This window comes from Babylonia areolata, chromosome 1 (assembly GCF_041734735.1).
Source record: "Babylonia areolata isolate BAREFJ2019XMU chromosome 1, ASM4173473v1, whole genome shotgun sequence".
Classification (NCBI taxonomy): Eukaryota; Metazoa; Mollusca; class Gastropoda; order Neogastropoda; family Buccinidae; genus Babylonia; species Babylonia areolata.
The window spans coordinates 65,024,309-65,047,986 of NC_134876.1; the positions used below are offsets into that span (position 1 = coordinate 65,024,309).

A 23,678-nucleotide genomic window follows, 5' to 3' on the forward strand; every position below is an offset into this window, starting at 1 on the left:
TCGCGCTGAACACATGAACGCTTGTTCCATGAACATAAATATGCACCATGAACAGCTAGATAAAATGCATTTGAAAAAACAACAACAACAACGAATGTTTCAACGAAATCATGACAGTTATTCGGTGGTTAATAAACGATAGTTGTGATGGCTTTTCTCTAAATGGAAGTGCACGTGCAAAAAACCAAAAGCACCTGTGTGGTGCACGAGTGGTGCTCATTACTTTGGCTCTGTGCTGTTCGTCCTTCGGGTTCGAAGATGACCATGGCTTCAAAAATCAGATCAGATGGAAGATCGATGGCTGTAGGTCCAGAGGTAATTGATTTGGCCAATCCGGGCCCTGAAGGCTCGCCCACATGTGGGACACAAGTGACTGGGTGCTGTCGTGGCAGTGGATGCTGCTCGGGCCTTGCGCATAGCACGCTTTCGTTGTGCCTCGGTGTTGCACCTGGCTTCAGTTGCACTGTATATGCATCGCTGTGTGTCGAACATTCCGCATCATTTCACCACCATGCCCGCAAGAGGAATTCTGTGCAAGTTCAGTCCCTAGTGGTCCTTAATTTTTTGTGAAGTCTGTATATCCTCTAATTGCAAGCTGCATAAAAAAAAAATCGATTCCACGTACGATTGAAGAATGTACTGCTCCCCCACCCATCGTGTTCAATAGCAGTTCAGTCAATGTCAACGGAAAAGAAAAAAAAAAGAAGCAAAACAAAAATCCTGTGTGGGGGCTCACATGATCTTGGATTGTATGTGGCTTCAAAAAGCCTAATCCCATAAAAGGTTTCTGAATGGTGTGAGCGAATACAGGGAATCATAACTTAAATGGAAAGAAAGAAAGAAAGCGAGAAAAAATGAAGAGGAAGAAGAAATAAAGAAAGAAGGAAAGTTCTGATCAGTTGCTCAAGGAGGCGTCGCTGCGTTCGGAAAAAATCGATATAGGCTAAACCACTAATGCTGAGTGTATGCTTAACCAGCAGCGTAACCCAATGCGCTTAAGAAGAAAGAAAGAAAGAATGAATGAATGAATGAATGAATGAATGAATGAATGAAAAAAGAATGAAAGAAGACATAAAAACTTGTTTATGTTATGCATCCGGATTATGTATGTTTCTGTTTCGCAAACTGGGTAAGATTATCTGTATTTTGCAACGAACTGAGATTATCTGTATTTTGTAATTAATAAAGATTATCTGTATTTTGTAGCGAACTAAGGTTATCTGTATTTTGCTCATGAATGAAGTTAGTCTGTATTTTGATTGTGTTGCAGGCAACCCCTGGGACGTTACAGATCATGCTCTTCGTCAGTTGTCTAACGTAAGTTCGTAAAATAAATGTTTGGGTAGTGGTGGTGGTGGTGGTGATGGTTGTGCTGTGTGTGTGTGTGTGTGTGTGTGTGTGTGTGTGTGCAAGCATGCGCGCGCACATCAGTGCATGTGTGTGTGTGTGTGTGTGTGTGTGTGTGTGTGTGTGTGTGTGTGTGTTGTTGTTGTTGTTGTTGTTGTTGTCGTTGTTGACTAGCAAACGTGTGAGCATGCACGCTTGCTTGCTAAAGCTGGAATTTCTTAATACACGGCACCAACACGCCATTGGCTGGCGAATATCGGGACACGAATAAACGAAACGACACGGTGGTTGTCCCGCACTTCCTATGCCCTGTTATGATATGCCGCCTAACCACTCAAAACGTATTGCTAAACAGTACCGATCGTTTTCGTAAAGAAAATGTCGCTTTTGTGTGCATCCAATGTTAAAAGATCGCCAAAGACAAGATACTCATCATCCTGAACTGTTCAGAGAGCTTATGTTTGAGGAAGTGAAGTTCCACCTGTACTTTGGATAGATCCATTCAACCAACGCTTCGACCACACGTTCATCTTGAGCAGCCGGCATCTTGTCACTGAGAATCTCGCGGGGAAATGAGCGCGCACGTTCGTAACTTTTTTTTTGTGTGTGTGGCTTTTTGCCTTGGAATGAGTGGCATGATACGCGATATTCAAAATGCGCATTTTTGCAAGTTGCAAAATCAAGATTCTCCTGGGGAAGAAGGGGCTGTAGTTAAACTACGGCAGGAAGTGGAGTAACCCCCTCCTCCCCCCCCCCCCCCCCCCCCCCCCCCCCCCCCCCAAAAAAAAAAAAAACTGTCCTGAAATAACCCCTAGGGAAGTGTATCAGGGGTGACAACCTTGCGTGGGGGTTACTTTCAGGCGTTACACCGGTTGCCGTTCCGTGTTGGTGGCTTCAGGAAGTATAAAGTTCATTATCTGCGCGATTTGTGTCCTCAGTGTTGGTGCCGTTCTACTCACTCCGTCTTCAGGTGAAAAAAAAAAGAGTGGATATTGGCGCAAGCAGCACACACAACTAAAACTGAACTTCTGTATTATTAGTAATAATACACGTCAAGGTGTTGACAACAAACCGTGGACATTCACTCCTTCAGTTACACAGTGAGTGGACGGTAAGCTACGTGGTTATAACTCGTATGCGTTTTGCTGTTTGGGTCCGTGTCGGTGCCGTTTCGGTGCCTTGTGTGTCATGGAATTCCAGCTTTTATTAAAAACCTTTCCCGTGTGTTTGCTGGCTGGCTTGCGTCCACGTGGTTGTGTGTTGCTGCATTCATGTTGAGAGTGAAACGTGGTCCTTATTACCGACTGGGCCACTTACTGCATTATCGCTGCATTATTATTTTCGTATTTTCTAAATCAATTATCAATCTATTTATTCAGTTGTGCTGCATTATTGTTTTCGTATTTTCTATCTTATCTATTCATCTATTTATTTTGTTGTTGTTTTTCTATTTCAATTTTTTAACATTTATGTTTATTTATTTATCTATTTATTAATTTATTTATTTTTATCTATCCGCTGTCTATCTGCCTATCTTATTTTACTCTATTTTATTTCAATTTCCCCCCTCAAGGACTGAGCGCGTTGGGATAGGTCAGGTAACGGTTACGGTGCTGCTCAGGCATGTGCTTATCAGCTAAACAGATGTGGTTGTAGCGACGGTATATATGTCAGTACGGATTTGTCCTGCGAATGCAGTAGTGACGCCTCCCTTGAGTCACTGAAACTGACGCTGAAATGACACTGAAACTGACTCTGAAACCTACTTGAAACTGACACTGAAACTGAAACTGACGCCGACACTGACACTTGAATCTGACGCTGATACTGACGCTGAAATGACACTGAAACTGACGCTGACACTGAAACCTGGACTGACACCGAAACTGACTTGAAACTGACACTGACGTTAAAACCCACACTGAAACTGACACTTGAAACCGACACTGAAACTGACTTGAAACTGAAAGTGACACTGAAACTGACTTGAAACTGACACTGACGTTAAAACCCACACTGAAACTTACACTGAAACTGACACTTGAAACCGACACTGAAACCAGCACTGAAACAGACACTGAAACTGACTTGAAACTGAAAATGACACTGAAACCGACACTGAAAGCAACACTGAAACTGACTTGAAACTGAAAATGACACTGAAACCGATGCTGAGACCGACACTGACACTGACACTGACACTGCCCCTGCCCCTGCCCCTGCCAGGTGTCCCGCCAAGGCCCCCGGAAGCTGCAGCTGCCCAGTCTGCCCACCAGGCCCGTGAAGCGCGTGCACCTGCCGGCTGAGGACGAGGAGTACAAGCGACTGAGGTAAGGGTGAGCGGGGATCAAATCCAAACAAGTTGATCAATCTGTATGATAGTCAGTCATGTCTGACTATGACCAACAGAACAGCAGAGGAGGCAACTGCTTCCCCGACTATCTGGGCTGTGTCTTGCCCACGTTACACCCCCTACTCGATCGTCCCATAGGGTTTTTAGGACAGTCGGCGTTGGGGATGGTCCCCAAACAAAGGCCAGCTAGCCCCCAAGCCTGCAGGACTAAGAGCCAGTACAATTTTGCCTCCTGGTTTGAGGGTCATAGTCCTTCACAAAAGACTAAGCTGTAAATGATTTCCCATTGCAATGGAGAAACCATTGATCACATTGCTCTCGCTTTCCCCGTTTATCAATTCAGTCCCCGTGGAAATTAACTTGTGCAATTACAGTCGTAAATAAACACTGACCAGCATAAGATGATTAGGCACACCATAAAAGACATTGATTAAAACTAGTCAAAATAAGAACTCATAGTATAGCTGACGATAGACTAAAAACAAACCACACACACACAGACACACACAGACACACAGACACACAGACACACACACACACACACACACACACACACACACGTTAAGACAGTAAGGAACTGAACAACAGAGAGTCACAGAGTGTGCAGGGGAGGGGTGGGGCGGTGGCTTTGTGGTAAAGCGATGGACAAGGAAGCGAATTTTCCACGGGTTCGAGTCCCAGAGTAATAATTGTACGGACCGGGTGCTAGTCTTTCGGATTGAACGATTAAAACCGAGGTCTCGTCACGAAAAGAAAAGGGTTGTCACTGGCAAAATCATGTAGAAAAATCCCACTTTGATAGTAAACCAAACACGTTTGAAGACCTGGAAAAAGAAAAAAAAGAAGAAAAAAACTGAAAAAGCGAAGCGCTCTCTCCGAGAAGGGGAGAGAAGCCAGAAACGCACAGAGAGAAATCTGTTGTGATAAAATGAAATACAAATACAAATCAGAAATACATGCATCAAAACGTTTCTCAGTAGTTTCAGTTTCTTAGTAGAGATGTCGCAGTTGTAATACTAGGACATGGTGAGCGCGCGCACACACACACACACACACACACACACACACACACACACACACACACACACATAATGCGTGATTATCTTCATTCGGGCACTCAGGGTCAGTCCAGAGGGTAGCAGTTCCGGGTACTGCTGCTGCAGTGACTTGTCTTGGTCAGAAAACACAATCATAAGCGCCTCCTCTTGTTGTTCAGTGAGACAGACAGACAGACAGAGATACACATGTCGACATGAACAGAAACAGAGAGAGACAGACAGACAGACAGACAGACAGACAGAGATACACATGTCGACATGGACAGAAACAGAGAGAGACAGACAGACAGACAGACAGACAGACAGAGATACACATGTCGACATGGACAGAAACAGAGACAGACAGACAGACAGACAGACAGAGATACATATGCCGACATGAACAGAAACAGAGAGAGACAGACAGACAGACAGACAGACAGAGATACACATGTCGACATGGACAGAAACAGAGAGAGACAGACAGACAGACAGACAGAGATACACATGTCGACATGGACAGAAACAGAGAGAGAGACAGACAGACAGACAGACAGAGATACACATGTCGACATGGACAGAAACAGAGACAGACAGACAGACAGAGATACACATGCCGACATGAACAGAAACAGAGAGAGACAGACAGACAGACAGAGATACACATGCCGAAATGGGCAGAAACAGAGAGACAGACAGACAGACAGACAGACAGGAGGACACAGAGGGCAAATCTGAGTCGAACAAAACAAAAGCTAGATGGGGCATGCTGTACAGTAGGCATGGAAAGGTAGAAAAGGGAGCAGTGCAAGCTGGAGCGGTGGGGAGATGGCATTCAGTACGATTCTGGTGGATCAGCTGGCTGTGAATGTTCTGGCACAACCCTTATCTACCAACTAAGGGCACCGGAGGGGGATAAGTAAGAGAAGGACAACAACGCCAATGGGATATGTGTATATGTATGTATATATAAGGAGTTGAACAAAAGTCTGTTTAAAAGGAGAATTTATTTCATTTTGTTCCAGCTACCTGGCTACTCACCGGATTCCCACACCGACTTATCTAGGTCTTTTGTTCAGTGAATTTATGATTTCTATTTTTTGCCATAATCTATTGTCTATCATGAAAGTTATTCATCTTATAATGAAAATGATATATAATGCCCCCCCCCCCCCCTCCACCCCATTAGTTCTACCCTGTTGAAATTTCTGTAATTTTCAGTTGTAACTTACTAATACTAGTGCTAATCAGCATGTTAAACCTGTATCGGTTTCATCAGCTCTTTTTTTTTTTTTTTTTTTTTTTTAGGGGGTTGGGGGGGGGGGGGGGGTAATCATCATGTAGTTAGGTAAGGTAATACTGTGTATTGGGTGTGTTTGTGTACGTGGGTTTATGCATATCAATACACATAACATATCCATCAACGGGTGGATGTGCGTACTGGGGTATGGATAGATGTGTGAATAAATGTATGTGTGGGTTATGTCCTGTGTGTGCAAACTGGGGGGAAAAAAAGACAATAAAAGGGGGAAAAACTGAAAAAAAGAAAGAAAATCACCACACACTGCAACAGGTTCCAAAGCTAAACAGTGCGAGGGTCAATATAGAAGGCATTTACGTAGGTACCATGCCACCGCAATGTCGATAGCCAATCTTGGCAGCGAACTAATTAATCAACTGTACCCCTCTTGTCGACTGAATCCCCGTAAATGCGGACCTTCTTTCACACCACCTGTACCTCCATCTGTCAAGACATGGGAGATAAGGTCTGATTGGTTGGACGAAGTGAGTTTCGTACCCACACCGATAGCACGCAGGATCGGGAACGACGGAGAGAGAAGTGGGGTGGTGGTGGTGATTGTGGTGGTGGTGGTTGTAAGTGACTGAAAGCAGTTATCTTAAATAAATGAGACTGCTAACTTGCGACACGCACGCATGCAATTGCGCGCGCGCGTGCGCGCACACAGACACAGACACACACACACACAGAGACACACACACACACACACACACAGAGACACACACACACAATGAGTAAAAGTGAAAGAGAGAGAGAGAGAGAGAGAGAGAGAGACAGAGACAGAGACAGAGATAGAGGCAGAGAGCGAATCCACTCCATTTTTTCCATCAAGAATTTGGATTCTTCTTATTTGTAAGTGCTGTTGTTTATTTACTGAAAATAATTTGGATACTTCTTATCTGTAGGTGATGTCATTTATTCATTTTAAAAAAAAGGTGTGTTGTGTTTAGGTTGTCACTGTTATGACTACTGTTGTTATTTTTGTATGTCATCATTGCTATTGTTTATATTGTTTGATATATACAGCGGTACTGTTAGATGCATGTGACCCTGAAATTGCCACTATTGCTCGCAAAGTGTGTTTGCACTGATATTGATGCATGCATGCATGAACTGCCATCTTTTGTCTATGTCATTTGTCATTAGACTCGAAATTACTTTGGCATGATTTATTTTGCATGTCGGAAACAAGTATCATTATCGGTACGTCATCATGTTGCACATGCATGTGCATGTCTTTTAGTGTGTGTTTTCGAGATTGTAACCGTATATACTTTACCTGGCACGAAATTGCGTTTGTGTATGAGTGTGCTTGTGTGTGTGTGTGTGTGTGTGTGTGTGTGTGTGTGTGTGTGTATGTGTGTGTGTGTGTGCGTACAAGAGAGAGAGAGAAAGAGAGAGAGAGAGTTTTGTTTTTTTGATTGATTAGATTAACCAATTAATTAATCAATCGTTGTACGTACGTCTCAGTACTTGTCAGTCAGCCGCGGGAAGCGTGAAGAGTGGTGCTGAACCAAGAAAGCAGAAGAACAATTCCTTCTGTGAGGAAAGGAAGGAAGGAGGGAGGTGGCAGAATGGTTAAGAAACATACCATGACAATACATTGTCCTGTGAGGGTCGGGGTTCCATTAAAAGGTCTCGCCCTTTCTCCCAAGTTTTGAGTGGAAAATCAAACTGAGCGTGTAAGACAGACACTCAGTCATTCGGAAGAAACGATAAACTGTGATCCCGTGTGCTGCACGCGCTTCATCGGTACTGAAAAGAACACAACACAAAGAACCCATGGCAACGTATGTGGGGTATCCTGTGGCAAAATTGATTGATTGATTGATTGATTGATGTGGATACTTCTATAGCGCCTATCCTCGGTCAGAGACCAAGCTCTAAGCGCTTTACATACACGGGGACATTTGCACCACAGGCTGCCTACCTGGGTAGAGCCGACTGACGGCTGCCACTGGCCGGGCGCTCATCATTCGTTTCCTGTGTCATTCAATCAGGAGAAAAAAATCCACTGTGGTGGGTACACAAATATATACATTTACATGCACGTCAAGGCCTGACAAGCAGTGTTGGAGTAACGCTGCTGGTCAGGCATTTATCTGGCAGATGTCGCCTTCTTGAGAAACATGAAAGTGAAACTGGAACTCCTTCTCTGACACTTCCACTTTTAGACCAGCGCAAGCGATCAGTGAATCAGTGTGTGTGACTTGTTGTGTTCATCCCACAGCTATACATATGTTTCATTGGTCTCTTTCCCTACCACAGAATCATCAGACTACTCAAGAGAGACGAAATACTTGCCGAGTGGTCAGGTATTGTCCAGTCAAAGGAATTACCCCCATCTGGCTGCTTTTTTGTACATTTGTTTTTGATAAATTTACCTCCTTTTTATGGAATTCAAAAAAAGAAGAAAATCTAACCCTGTTTACCTTTTACTTCCACCCATTCTTTTTTTTTCCTTTCATTTTCTTCTTCGCCAGCTTCCTCTTGCTTGTACTCATTATATGTTTAATAATTATATGTATTTGTTTGTTTTTTTGTTTGTTTGTTTACTATTCTGTGTCAAATAATGCCTTTTAAAAGCGTTTTCCATGCTGTCCACCCCCTCTATGTGTTGCGATAAAGTGAAAAAGCCATGTCGAATACAATAAACGTTGCTGAAATCAACATGTATAATCATTATAGTCATGATAGAAAGGGAGAGGTGGGAGATGTGGAGATAGACAGGGAGAGGTGGAGACAGACAGGGAGAGGTGGGAGATGTGGAGATAGGGAGAGGTGGGAGATGTGGAGATAGACAGGGAGAGGTGGAGATAGATAGGGAGATGTGGAGATAGGGAGAGGCGGGTGACGTGGAAACAGACAGGCAGAGGTGGGAGATGTGGAGATAGACAGGAAGATGCGGAGATAGACAGGGAGATGTGGAGATAGGGAGAGAGGTGGGTGATGTGGATAGACAGGGAGATGTGGAGATAGGGAGAGAGGTGGGTGATGTGGATAGACAGGGAGATGTGGAGATAGGGAGAGAGGTGGGTGATGTGGATAGACAGGGAGATGTGGAGATAGGGAGAGAGGTGGGTGATGTGGATAGACAGGGAGATGTGGAGATAGACAGGGAGAGGTGGGTGAAGTGGAGATAGACAGGGAGAGGTGGCTGAAGTGGAGATAGACAGGGAGAGGTGGCTGAAGTGGAGATAGACAGGGAGAGGTGGGTGAAGTGGAGACAGACAGGGAGAGGTGGATGAAGTGGAGATAGGGAGATGTGGAGATAGACAGGGAGAGGTGGCTGAAGTGGAGATAGACAGGGAGAGGTGGAGATAGACAGGGAGAGGTGGCTGAAGTGGAGATAGACAGGGAGAGGTGGAGATAGACAGGGAGAGGTGGATGAAGTGGAGATAGACAGGGAGAGGTGGAGATAGACAGGGAGAGGTGGGTGAAGTGGAGATAGACAGGGAGAGGTGGAGATAGACAGGGAGAGGTGGGTGGTGGAGATAGACAGGGAGATGTGGAGATAGACAGGGAGAGGTGGGTGAAGTGGAGATAGGGAGATGTGGAGCTAAACAGGGAGAGGTGGGTGAAGTGGAGATAGACAGGGAGAGGTGGAGATAGACAGAGAGAAGTGGGTGAAGTGGAGATAGACAGGGAGAGGTGGAGATAGAGAGAGGTGGGTGAAGTGGAGATAGACAGGGAGAGGTGGAGACAGACAGGGAGAGGTGGCTGAAGTGGAGATGGACAGGGAGATGTGGAGATAGACAGGGAGAGGTGGATGAAGAGGAGATAGACAGGGAGAGGTGGGTGAAGTGGAGATGGACAGGGAGAGGTGGAGATAGACAGGGAGAGGTGGCTGAAGTGGAGATGGACAGGGAGAGGGAGAGGTGGCTGAAGTGAGATGGACAGGGAGAGGTGGCTGAAGTGGAGATGGACAGGGAGAGATGGAGATAGACAGGGAGAGGTGGGTGAAGTGGAGATGGACAGGGAGAGGTGGGTGAAGTGGAGATAGACAGGGAGAGGTGGCTGAAGTGGAGATGGACAGGGAGAGGTGGAGATAACAGGGAGTGGTGGCTGAAGTGGAGATGGACAGGGAGAGGTGGGTGAAGTGGAGATGGACAGGGAGAGGTGGAGATAGACAGGGAGAGGTGGCTGAAGTGGAGATGGACAGGGAGAGGTGGAGATAGACAGGGAGAGGTGGATGAAGTGGATATGGACAGGGAGAGGTGGGTGAAGTGGAGATGGACAGGGAGAGGTGGGTGAAGTGGAGATAGGGAGAGGTGGATGAAGTGGATATGGACAGGGAGAGGTGGAGACAGACAGGGAGAGGTGGCTGAAGTGGAGATGGACAGGGAGAGGTGGAGACAGACAGGGAGAGGTGGCTGAAGTGGAGATGGACAGGGAGAGGTGGAGATAGACAGGGAGAGGTGGCTGAAGTGGAGATAGACAGGGAGAGGTGGAGACAGACAGGGAGAGGTATGCTGCAGCTGATGGATTGTATTGCGATGCACTGTGTTGTGTTTTTGACACTTGCTTTTTAACATCCTGCTGTCACCGCTTCATGTTGGGATTTGTATCCCGTCTTCTCACTCTCTCTTCACCCCCACCCCCACCCCACCCACACGCTCTCTTGCGCACGCTTGATTGTCTTGTATGTTCGTACACGACTCCAGACTCAATACTGTATGTCATAGACAGGGAGGCACCGGAGTAAAGTATGTTGTGGAAAGATAAAGTATCAAGTATTTTCTGGAGCCAGAAAGCTCAACTTCGACAATTCTCATTTTAACGCTCTTTCTTACATTCGGTGAATAGATGTCATGCTCGTGTTGCTAAAGTTGACACATGAGAGAGAGAGAGAGAGAGAGAAAGAGAGAGAGAGAGAGTGCGTGTTTGTGGTGTGTGTACGTGTGTGTGTGCGCGTGTGTGTGTCACCCCGGATGGATGAGTGTGAATGCCAAAACTGTTTTCTACAGAAATGAAAACGAAACGCTGTTGTCCATACAATGACCCGTTTAGGTCGTGGGAGAAAAAAAATGTTGCTTCTAATTTTTGCTGAATTAATCAGTACTGGAAAAAAAAAAAATTCACTTGCCGTTAACGTGTCTGTGTATATCAGCTGAGATTATGCAATGAATGATTTGATTTCTGTACAGTCTAATGCTTGTTGTTGTCTTTAGTTTCTACAGTTTTAGAGTTACGCATGCGTGTGAATGACTGGTGCGAAAGCGCTTTGATTTGTCTCTGCACAAGATTCAGCGCTATATAAATACCATTATTATTATTATTATTAGAATAGCACTTTTGTCGCGGTTTTTTTTCCTTAATTTTTCATCGTTTTGTCTGTATTTATTTCATTCGTGCTTATCTCACGCTGCATCTTGACGTTTCTTGTTTATTTATCAATCCATTCACTCAACAATTATTTCGCTTGTATTCATTTTAATTATAATGATCTTACATTTTAGGGATTGGTTGTCTGTACTGGTGTATTGTAGTACTCAATTTGGTAACTGTGTGTTGGATGCTTCTGATGCAAAAAAAATGGACCTGATTATATAATATGGAAGTTATTGTTTTAGAGCACTAGAATCCATGGCATTATAGCCACACTCTGATTAACTGATTTAAAAAAAATAATTTTTAAGAGTTTAAGATTTTTAAGTTTTGTGTTGTCAGATTTTCTGATTTAGTTTCGAATATCCGTTAGTATTGGCTGCCACAGAAGAAAATACAGCTTGATGTTATATATATATATATATATATATATATATATATATATATATATATATATATATTTGAGTGATAAATTATCAGAAGTGTTTATTGTAAAATCACATTATTGACTTTTTTTTTCATTTCCCCCCCTCCCTCCCTTCATTTTGCCAGGTTTCAGAGGTTGGGATTTGAATGATGTCTTTGGGATAGACCTGTGTGTCACATGGTTTCTTTTTGATGTCCTCTGACTTCTTGCCTTCTGTTATTTCTTTGCTGGTTTTGTTTAGTTCTTTCCTGGCACATGCTTATCTCCTCACGTGCCTCCCACTGTCTTGCAGTCTCCAGCATGCACTTACCTCACTGTGTACCCAGTGTCGTGTCCGTTCTGTTCATTTCGATATTGTACTTTTCCTGTGTATTGTTTTATCGAAGGTGGAGGGAGTGATGTGTGTGTGTGTGTGTGTGTGTGTGTGTGTGTGTATGTGTGTGTGAGTGTGAGTGTGTGTAAGTGTGTGTGTGTGTGTGAGTGTGTGTAAGTGTGTGTGAGTGTGTGTGTGTGAGTGTGTGTGTGTGTGTGTGTGTGTGTGTGTGTGTGTGTGTGTGTGTGTGTGAGTGTGTGTGTGTGTGTGAGTTGTGTGAGTGTGTGTGTGTGTGTGTGTGTGAGTGTGTGTGAGTGTGTGTGTGTGTGTGTGTGTGTGTGTGTGAGTGTGTGTGTGTATGCGCGCGTACATGCTTGTGTGTGTGTGGATTCATGTATGTGCGTGAGAGAGAGGGATAGGGTACATTTATGTTCGGAACCAAGAGGTTACACAGTTTTTATTTTCCAGTGGACATTTATCAGAGAGTCTTGCCCGTTTCAAACACTAACAGAAAAAACAAAAAATAGAGATATGAATTCCCAAGCAGCGAGGTAACATCATTTCATAATGTACACAACACAAGGTTTCCAATAATCAATCGTTTAAAACAGGCGGCTGGAACAGACTGCCTTGACGTGTTTTGGCGGTTTGTGGGTATACATCTCATGCTGTTAAATGCCAAGGTTATGTGTTGTGATGTGTTTTTTGTGCGTTTTTTTTTAAATATTTTTTTTATCGTTGCCAGCATTATGATTTTATCCGCCTCCAAACCCCCTCCCCCCCCAAAAACAAAAACAAAACAAAAAACTACCAAAAAACCAAAAAACAGAACAACAACAACAACAACAAAAAAAAAACAACAACAAAAAAAAAACAAAAAAAACAACCAACAACAAACCAAAACTGCCATCTTCACATTAGATTACACTATCTACCACCACACCTGTAACACAAAAATCCAACACATACTCTGTATTGATCCTGTACAGAATCATATCCTGTATTACATGTTCTTCTGCAGTGTTTAATTAAGCATGAATATATCATGAACCAGTGTTCTTACTGAAAAGGTGATAACAGGATGAAAACGTTGTGTTGTTCTGCAGGATCTTATGCCTATGCTGTTTTTCGCGTCTCACCTTCTGTTTTTTGTTGTTGTTTGTTTGCTTTGAATCAAGCAAAATGTGTCAGCAATCTCTTCTTTTAGAGATGATAATGATAAAGTATTCTTGTAACTTTCTGTTGTCCTGCGGATCTTGTGCCTGTGCTGTTTCACGTCTCACCTTTTTTCTTCTTTTTTGAATAATATATATATATATATATATATATCAGCAAATGTCAGTACATTCTTTTTTTCTTTTTCTTTTTAGAGATGATGATAACAAAATATTCTTGTATCTCATATCATGCCTAATCACGACACACAAATCAGTAAGTGTATCGTTCCGTTCACTGTCCCCCCCCCCCCCACCCCCCACCCCCCGTGTCTCACAGCCCTGCAGCACCAGGCGTTCATGCTGAGAAAGGTCAGCCACCTTTCCCTGCCCGACATTGAACCACTCCGCAAGTATTCCTCCGCCTCCCTCTTCTCCATCCGAAGCCCCGTGCCTTCCCCTAAGGGAGGGGAGCAAGGTCAGCGCAGGGTCAAGAAGACTGTAGTCCCCACCACCTACGTGCCCCCTACCGGCAAGCCCAAGAGCCGCTGGCGGGGCATGGCGAGACAACTCCTGTGGAACACCAAGGCGGCGCAGATGCGCTTGCCGGAGGAGCTCCCGCGTTCGGAGATTAGGATCTACGTGTCCTGCACTCAAGGTGAGGTTGAGGCATTGCTCCATCCGGTGTGCGTGTTTAGGGTGCTGCATCCACCACACTCACTTGTTCTTGCATGATCATACCTGTGGATGCGATGCCTAGCGAAAGGCGTATCGTAGCGTTCTGATGACGTGTCCTGTCCAGTGCCACCTTTCCTTTTTTGACTCACTTGTGTAAACAAAGTGAGTCTATGTTTTAACCCGGTGTTCGGTTGTCTGTGTGTGTGTGTGTGTGTGTGTGTGTGTGTGTGTCTGTTTGTCCGTGGTAAACTTTAACGTTGACATTTTCTCTGCAAATACCTTGTCAGTTGACACCAAATTAGGCATAAAAATAGGAAAAATTCAGTTCTTTCCAGTCATCTTGTTTAAAACAATATTGCACCTCTGGGATGGGCACAAAAAAAAAAAATAATGAAGCCTAATTATACGCAAACTGCATTTACTGTTATATTTATATTTTTTGTATTCTCTAAACTTGGCACTTTGATCTGATATTCTGACCCAACAACAAGAGCAGTCATTATTATCATTTTTTGTTCAAACAGGAACTTCTTTTGCTAAGCATGGAAGTTTTATTTATTTTGCAAAGGTTTTGGTGCAGATAGTAAAAAAGGGAAATTACTCTGTAATTAATGCTAGGGGACTTAATTTGCTTTAAACTGATCTTTCTCATCTTAAACATTACATTTTGAAATTATACTCAATACATAGAAAGCTTGTGTGTTTTACTCTCAGTCACAAGTGAGTCTTGAAGGCCTTGCCTCTCTTGTTTTAATTACAAGGGTAGTCTCTGAAGGCCTGACTAAAGCGTTGGATCTGTCCGTAGATCTGGCGTCGGCCAAATTTATTTATTCATTTTATTGATTTTTTTTTTTTAACGCAGATGTGGTGTACAGAATGTGGATCACTCCGTACGCTGCACACCCCCTTGAAACAGAAACAGTGGATGTATGTGTGGAGTGATGGCCTAGAGGTAACGCGTCCGCATAGGAAGCGAGAGAATCTGAGCGCGCTGGTTCGAATCACGGCTCAGGCGCCGATATTTTCTCCCCCTCCACTAGACCTTGAGTGGTGGTCTGGACGCTAGTCATTCGGATCAGACGATAAACCGAAGTTCCGTGTGCAGCATGCACTTAGCGCACGTAAAAAAAAAAACCCCAAAAACCAAAAAAAAAAAAAAATAATAATAATAAAAAAATAAAAATAAAACCACGGCAACAAAAGGGTTGTTCCTGGCAAAATTATGTAGAAAAATCCACTTCGGTAGGAAGAACAAATAAAACTGCACGCAGGAAAAAAATACAAAAAAAGAAAAAAAAGGGTGGCGCTGTAGTGTAGCGACGCGCTCTCCCTGGGGAGAGCAGCCCAAATTTCACACAGAGAAATCTGTTGTGATAAAAAGAAATACAAATACAAATGTGACAGGAAGTTTATAAAGACGATGGACAAGCAAGTGCTTCAGTTTATCGCCTCCAGAGAAACGCCGCACAGACAGATGAAGCAATCGTTGATTCTAGATGGAATTGAAAATAACCAGAAGAATAAAACAGTGTCAGTTTCGGTTCCAAGGTGGTGTCAAATCGTGCAGACTGAACAATGTGCGCTACATCACATTTGCTGTATTTATATAAAATAAAATAGAATTAAAAAAATAAATAAATAAAAGCAGCAAGGCAGATACCTGACCTTCGCATCAACCCAACATGCTGGTGAGGGCTTGAGGGCTTACCACAAGTTTATATAAAACAGGTATTAAAAATGATATGATGAATCAAGATTCTCCCATATGAGGACACACACCGACAGATAAGCCTGCCTGCCTACTTGTCCGTCGGTCCGACGGGAGACTCCATGATATATATATATATATAAAAAAAAAATATAAAAAAAAGAAATCAGTAAATTCCTTAGAATATAATGGAATGAAAAACATGTAGAAGGTAAATGATTATAATACTAAAATGGGCCACGTTCAGCGAAGTTGTGTGCACCCACACACGCGTGCATGCACACAGACACTGAGAGAGAGAGAAGAGAGAGAGAGAGAGAGAGAGAGAGAGAGAGAGACTCGACATTGCAGCAACTGTTGCTGGTAATAAACACATATAACTTTGGCTATCGTTTCCGTAATATTTTTACAATGAGAAAGAGAGAGAGAGAGAGAGAGAGAGAGAGAGAGAGAGAGACTCGACATTGCAGCAGCTGTTGTTGGTAATAAACACATATAACTTTGGCTATCGTATCCGTAATATTTTTACAATGAGAGAGAGAGAAAGAGAGAGACAGACGGACAGAGAAACAGAGAGAGACACAGAGAGAAAAAGAGTCACTATTGCAGCAGCTGTAGTTGGTAATAAACACACAAAAATACTTTGGCTCTCATTTTCGTGTTCTTTTCTTTCTTTATTTTTTTTATTTTTACAACAATGCCAGACCTGTCTCTGGACCTTGTAAGTGGAATGAGCTTCCTCTTTCGCTTCGTCAAGTCTCCACACTCAGCTCTCTCAAGTGTGGCCTTAAAACCCACCTCTTCCCAAAATAGCCCCCCATCCCTGCCTCTTCCTTGTCTTCAGTTTCTTCTCCAGTTTTTGAGTTATGAATGCGTGTGAATGACTGGTGCGAAAGCGGTTTGATTTGTCAATGCACATGATTCAGCGCTATATAAATACCATTATTATTATCATTATTATCATTATCAGACCTGTCCGAGGAGCGCGAGTTTCTGGACGATGTGGCTTACCCGGAGCTGAGGAAGTTCTGTGAGAAGCAAGGGCTGAGCTGTCACGTGGTGGACCTACGTCACGGCTCCAACCGTCTGAAGAACGACAGGGAAACCTTTGACGTCATACAGCGCGAGATCTCCAAGTGTCACAAGACCTCCATTGGTCCCTGCTTTGTGGTGAGTGGCGTGGATCGTTGATGTGTGTGTGTGTGTGTGTGTGTGTGTGTGTGTGTGTGTGGTGTGTGTGTGTGTGCGTGTGTGTGTGTGTGTGTGTGTAACCGAAAATACTGGGTAAAACAAACTGGTCAACGAGCAGAAACTGCAAAAGATAAATCAAGCATTATTTAGATATGTAGAATCACTCTTTGACACAGCACTCAAGTGCCCAAGTTCAGGGCAAAAGAGCTGGTACGATTTTATTCTTTCTATCTTTTATTTATTTATTTATTTATTTATTTACCTTTTTTTGTTTAAAGTTTGTTTCTTCCATGTTTATTCGTTGGTACATATCTTTCGTGTGTATCAGATCTTCAAACTGGCAGTTGTATTTTTCTTTTCAGCTGAGGGCGCTCTTTACCTAGTTGAACGAATGGACGAATATGACCAATGAATAGTAGAAGGAAGGAAGAAACGAATAAAGATTTTAAAATGACGTGAAAAATGTAAATTTGCCCCCTTTTTTTCTCGACGACAACAACAAAAATAATGCTGCAAAGAAAAACACCACCACCACCACTACTGTTACGACTACTACTGCTGCTGCTGCTGTTGCTATTGCCTCTACTACTACTACTATTACTGCTGCTGCTACTGCTACTATCACTCTGCTGCTATTGCCTCTACTTCTACTACTACTACTACTTTAGTGTCAGGTCAGGTCATTTGATCTGCTACTGGTAACCTGTAATCCAGTACAACCTGTTCAGGGTCGGGTTGCCGGCGACTAAACCGGCACTCCCACCGCTCCCTTCCGGGACTGGTGAGGGGGTGGCTAGACACCCTTATGGAGATCCATAAAAGGGCGTTGGCTCAGGAGAGCCACCGACGGCCATCTAGCTCCACTGTGCTGTGTGCATGCCACACGCAGTTGGCCCCCGGGGTGTGTCTACCCATGCATGCGAAGTCTGGATCCGGCAGAATCTGCGGAAGAAACCTATCGGTTCAACGGAGAGGAAGGCGGTTACAGCAACGCACTGTGGAGTGCAGAGAGCAAGATGAGACACCGAAAGGATATCTTGGTCATCCACTGCATCCGTGCTCATCCTCCAGTCGTCTCGACTTAGTCTTGCCACTGGAAATTGGTGGACCCGGACGAGAGAGTGAGGTTGACGTTGCGCAACTCCTCTTCACTTTAAACAAACTCATCGCGCAAGTCATCAGTCATCCAAAATGACCTTTCATCCTTCATCATTTCATCACCCCCAAGTCCTGTGGCGACAGGCGAGCGACGAAACGACAGGTGTGGGTACACTGGCAGTCGCAGTCGCAGACCTGCACGCAGGCGGCTCAGGCCATAGGGTCGTTCTTCGTCGACAGGAGCAGCGATGGAGCTCGGCAGCCGTCTGAGCGTCTGAGCAGCCCTCTTTAGGAATGCACTGCTCACCTCCCTGGCATGAGGAAGGGGCTAGAAAAGGTGCCCTAAAAATTGCCTGCTCCATATCACCCTGGCCAGCATACCGCGGCTGGCGGGGACCCTACATCAGCGGTCGAAACAACAAGAAAGAAAAGAAAAAAACAAGGATCGTTCCTCTCACCATTGGTGCTTGGAACATAAGGACTCTCCTGGACAGAGATAACGCGGACAGACCCCAAAGGAGAACGGCACTAGTTGCATCCGAACTCGCCAGATACAACATTGACATCGCAGCCTTGAGTGAGACTCGGCTTGCAGGTGAAGGCGAGCTCTGTGAACGGGGATCTGGTTACACCTTCTTCTGGAGTGGACGAGGAAGCGAAGAGCGACGTGAGGCTGGCGTTGGTTTTGCAGTAAAAACAGCACTTGTCAGCAAGCTAGCTGGAATCCCAAAGGGAGTCAACGATAGGCTTATGACCATGAAACTCCCACTGGCATCTGGCCAGAAGCACCTCACCATTGTCAGTGCCTACGCCCCAACCATGACCAACCCGGATGAAGTGAAGGCGAAGTTCTACGAGGACCTTCACTCTGTGATTGCTGCTATCCCTAAAGCAGACAAGCTCATCATTCTTGGGGACTTCAATGCTAGAGTTGGCTGTGACTACATCTCCTGGGATGGAGTGATTGGAAAGCACGGTGTGGGCCACTGCAACCCAAATGGATTGCTTTTGCTTCAGACCTGTGCAGAGCACGAACTGCTGATAACCAATACAGTTTTCTGCCTCCCTACCCGTAACAGGACGTCATGGATGCACCCTCGCTCAAAGCATTGGCATCTCATCGATTATGTCATCGTCAGGAAAAGGGATAGGCAAGATGTACGTGTAACAAAGACCATGTGCGGCGCCGAGTGTTGGACAGACCATCGCCTTGTAGTCTCGAAGCTGAATATTCGAATCCAGCCCAAGAGACGCCCCCAAGGCCAGAAGGCTCCAAAACGGCTCAACATCGCTAAGCTGAAAAACATCACCATCAAACAGTCCTTTGTGGAGCTGCTGGAAGATCGTCTGGAATCCGCCTCTCTGGACAACCAGAATGTGGAGTCTGACTGGAGGACCCTGCGTGAGCTGATCTATAGTACAGCTTCAGAGACCCTGGGACCCATGTCCAGAAAGCACAAAGACTGGTTTGATGAAAACTGTGATGAAATCAAGCAGCTTCTGGATGAGAAACGCCGTCTGCATCAAGCCTACCTGAGCAACCCAAAGTCCACATCAAAAAAGGATGTGTATGATGCCATCCGCAGGGACTGTTCAGCAAAAGTTACGCCAGATGCAGGATAAGTGGCTGAGTGACAAAGCTGATGAGATCCAGGGATATGCTGACAGGCACGATATGAAGAGGTTCTATGATGCCTTAAAAGAAGTCTATGGCCCCACATCCTCAGGATCATCCCCCCTCCTCAGTGCAGATGGGAATACCTTGATCACCGAGAAGGAGAAAATTCTCGAACGCTGGGCTGAGCACTTCAACACTGTCTTAAATCGCCCTTCCTCCATAAATGATGAAGCCATAGACCGTCTCCCACAAGTCCCCATCAACGAAGCACTGGACGATCCGCCAACACCTCTTGAGACCCAGAAAGCAATTCGTCTGCTATCCAGTGGCAAAGCACCTGGCTCAGACTCCATACCAGCAGAGGTCTACAAGGATGGAGGCACTGTGCTGACTGAGAAGCTCCATCAGCTGTACTCACTCATGTGGAAAGAAGAGACGATCCCCCAGGATTTCAAAGATGCATCTATCATTCACTTGTACAAGCGAAAGGGGAACCGGCAAGCCTGTGATAACCATCGGGGCATTTCCTTGCTCTCCATCGCAGGCAAGATACTTGCCAGGATCCTACTAAACCGCCTCACAGCACACCTTGACCAAGGTCATTTGCCTGAGAGCCAATGTGGATTCCGGAAAGAGCGCGGAACCACCGACATGGTGTTTGCTGCAAGGCAGCTGCAAGAGAAATGTCAGGAGCAAAATGCTGATCTGTTCTCCACCTATGTCGACCTCACTAAGGCCTTCGACACTGTGAGTAGAGAGGGACTGTGGAAGATCATGGCCAAGTACGGATGCCCTCGGAAATTTATTTCCTTGGTCAGCCAATTCCATGAAGGCATGCAGGCTCGAGTCCAGGACAAAGGCGAAACATCTGCTCCTTTTGCTGTCACAAATGGTGTCAAGCAAGGCTGCGTCCTGGCTCCAACGCTGTTCAGCCTCATGTTCTCTGCAATGCTTACTGATGCCTTCAGAGATGGCGATGTTGGAATCGGCCTAAAGTACCGAACAGATGGTAAGTTGTTTAACCTCAGAAGGCTTCAAGCAAAAACGAAGGTCATGACAGACATCATCAGAGACTTTTTGTTTGCTGATGATTGTGCCCTCAACGCTGGATCTGAAGCTGACATGCAACTCAGCATTGACAAGTTTGCCACTGCCAGCAGGAACTTCGGCCTTACCATCAGCACGAGGAAAACTGAAGTTCTCCATCAGCCAGCCCCAGGGAAACCCTACGTTGAGCCCAACATCACAGTCAACGGTCAGAGACTCAGTGCGGTGGAGCGGTTCACATACCTTGGCAGCACACTGTCACGAAATGCGACCATCGACGATGAAGTGAACGTCAGGATTGCAAGAGCAAGCGCAACTTTTGGTAGACTCAGTGCAAATGTCTGGAACAGAAGAGGCATTAGTCTTGAGACCAAGCTAAAGGTCTACAGAGCAGTAGTTCTCCCCACACTACTGTATGCCTGCGAAACTTGGACAGTGTACCAACGACATGCCAAGAAGCTGAACCACTTCCACACAACATGCCTCAGGAAGCTACTGAACATCAAGTGGCAAGACAAGACCCCAGACACAGAGGTGCTCGCAAAAGCCACCCTTCCCAGCATCTTCACCATCCTGATGCAGTGCCAGCTTCGCTGGGCTGGACACGTGGCGCGCATGCCCAGACCATCGGCTGCCCAAAAGGCTTTTCTATGGCGAGCTGCAACAAGGGAAGAGATCACACGGAGGTCAGAAGAAGCGCTTCAGAGATACTCTGAAAGTCTCTCTGAAAGCGTTTGATATCAACCCTGACTCCTGGGAGGAATCTGCAGTGGACCGTGACAAATGGCGTGCTGCTGTGCACAAAGGCACCAAGTTGTGCGAGGCCAACAGGACTGCTGCAGCTGTTCAGAAGAGGCAGGCCAGAAAGTCACGGGCAAACAAGCTCCCTGACAATGGTATGCCTGTCTTTGTCTGCCCCAACTGTCAGCGAACATTTCGTGCGCAGATTGGACTATTCAGTCATCTGCGCATTCACAGATAGATTCATGAGCATCCTCCCCCCCACCCCACCACCACCCTCCCCCCATCCCCCAGCTGGATGACAACGATGGTCATCATCGATCTCGATGGACACACACCACCACCACTACTACTACTACTGCTACCACTACTACTATCACTGTTGCTGCTTCTATTGCCTCTATTACTGTTGCTGCTGTTACTACTGCTACTACCACAACTGCTACTACCACTACTACTACTACTGCTACTGCTGCAGTTGTTACGACTGCTGCTGATGATGTGGATGAGGATTATGCTGATGCTACTACAATTACTGTTGCTTCACATATTCTACTGCTTCTAATACTACTGCCGCTACTGCTGCTTGTGCTGTTGCTGCTGCTTCTACTCCTCCTCCTCCTCCTACTGCTACTATATCTGCTGCTTCATCTTCTTGTACTTTGTCTACCACTACTTTCTCATCACATAATTCACACAAGCTTGTTTGAAACAACTCATACCGGACGCACTAATGCTACTTCATTAGCAGCTAGTAATGGCAATTAGTAAGTAATCGCAGACCAGTTTGCTGAACTCTGTCTCTCTCTCTCTCTCGGTCTCTATCTCTCTCCCCCTTTGACCTCATATTGTTTTCCTCTCCCAGTACGTGCGCGCGCGCGCGCGCGTGCCCGTGTGTGTGTGTGTGTGTGTGTGTGTGTGTGTGTGTGTGGTGTATGGAGTGGTAGGGTTGTGAAGGCAGCGTTCTACAGTGTAATATGAACTTGTGAAATGTTAACTGTGTTGTTTTTCTTTGGCTGTTGTTATTGGTTATTATGCTGGTCTGAAAAACAAAACAATAAACAACCAAACTCTTGTGATGTTTGTTTCTATAATGGGGAAATACAACCTTCAGTGTAAGGAATAAAAAAAAAAATCAAAAAATCCAATGAATCCGAACGACTAAAGCTGACTCCACTCCCTAACCCCCAACCCCACCCCCACCCCCACCCCCGCACCCCCCCGTCCCACACACACACATACCCCACACACGCCCCCTCTCTACCTGCAGAGTCTGGTAGGGGAGGAGGCAGACGATGAGGAACTGCCGGGCTGGCTGGGGCACGAGGACATGCTCAGCATCCGCGGGCTGCTGGTGAAGGCGGAGATGGTGGACGCCGTGGAGGTGTTGGACAACCTCTACCGTCTGGACTCCAACTTCCAGCCACCCATCTACCTGCTGGACGTGAGTGGTGCAGTCCGAAGGATTTATTATTATTATTATTATTATTTAATAGTTGGTTGGGGTTCGGGTTAGGTTGTCCACCAATCTGCCTGCTGGACGTGAGTGGTGCAGTCCGAAGGATTTATTATTATTATTATTATTTAATAGTTGGTTGGGGTTCGGGTTAGGTTGTCCACCAATCTGCCTGCTGGACGTGAGTGGTGCAGTCCGAAGGATTTATTATTATTATTATTTAATAGTTGGTTGGGGTTCGGGCTGGGTTGTCCACCTGTCTACCTGTTGGACGTGAGTTGGTGCAGTCCGAAGGTTGGGATTTTTTTTTTTAAATAGTTGGTTGGGGTTCGGGCTGGGTTGTCCACCTATCTACCTGTTGGACGTGAGTTGGTGCAGTCCGAAGGTTGTTCTTTTTCTTTTTTTTCACTAGTTGGTTGGGGTTCGGGCTGGGTTGTCCACCTGTCTACCTATTGGACGTGAGTTGGTGCAGTCCGAAGGTTGGGATTTTTTTTTGGGATTTTTTAAATCGTTGGTTGGGGTTCGGGTTCGGGTTGGGTTGTCCTCTCATCTGCCTGCTCAGTCCGAAGGATTTTTTTTTTATTGCTGTCATTGTTGTTTTTGTTTGTTGGGGTTCGGGTTCAGGGTTGGATTGTCCGCCCATCTGCCTTGCTGAATGTAACGCAATCAAGGATTTCGGGTTTGTTTGTTTGGTGTGTGTGTGTGTGTGTGTGTGTGTGTGTGTGTTTGCTGTTTTTGTGGGGGTTTTTGGTTTGTTTTTTTGTTGTTTTATGCCGCGGTTTGGTTTGGTTGGTTGCTTTTTGTCAGCTCGATTTTTTATTTTTATTTTATTTTATGAAACATTTTGGATTTTGGATTCGAAACACTCAGGGGAGAGAGAGA

The 23,678-nt window shown here is 45.2% G+C and overlaps 1 protein-coding gene across 3 annotated transcripts in view; it reads left to right on the forward strand.

Annotated features, from left to right (window-relative positions):
* The window catches only part of LOC143285645 (uncharacterized), a 63,763-nt gene that overhangs the window by 25,304 nt on the left and 14,781 nt on the right, over positions 1-23,678 (forward strand). Inside the window, exons 4-9 of one of the 3 annotated variants that reach the window (XM_076593044.1) lie at positions 1,271-1,317; positions 3,574-3,677; positions 8,306-8,352; positions 13,600-13,917; positions 16,616-16,815; positions 22,611-22,784. In XM_076593044.1, coding sequence (XP_076449159.1) covers positions 1,271-1,317; positions 3,574-3,677; positions 8,306-8,352; positions 13,600-13,917; positions 16,616-16,815; positions 22,611-22,784 — 890 coding nt within the window. Of the gene's footprint in view, positions 1-1,270; positions 1,318-2,301; positions 2,459-3,573; positions 3,678-8,305; positions 8,353-13,599; positions 13,918-16,615; positions 16,816-22,610; positions 22,785-23,678 lie in introns of those variants that run through there. The other 2 variants (XM_076593050.1, XM_076593055.1) reach the window with 2 other exon arrangements.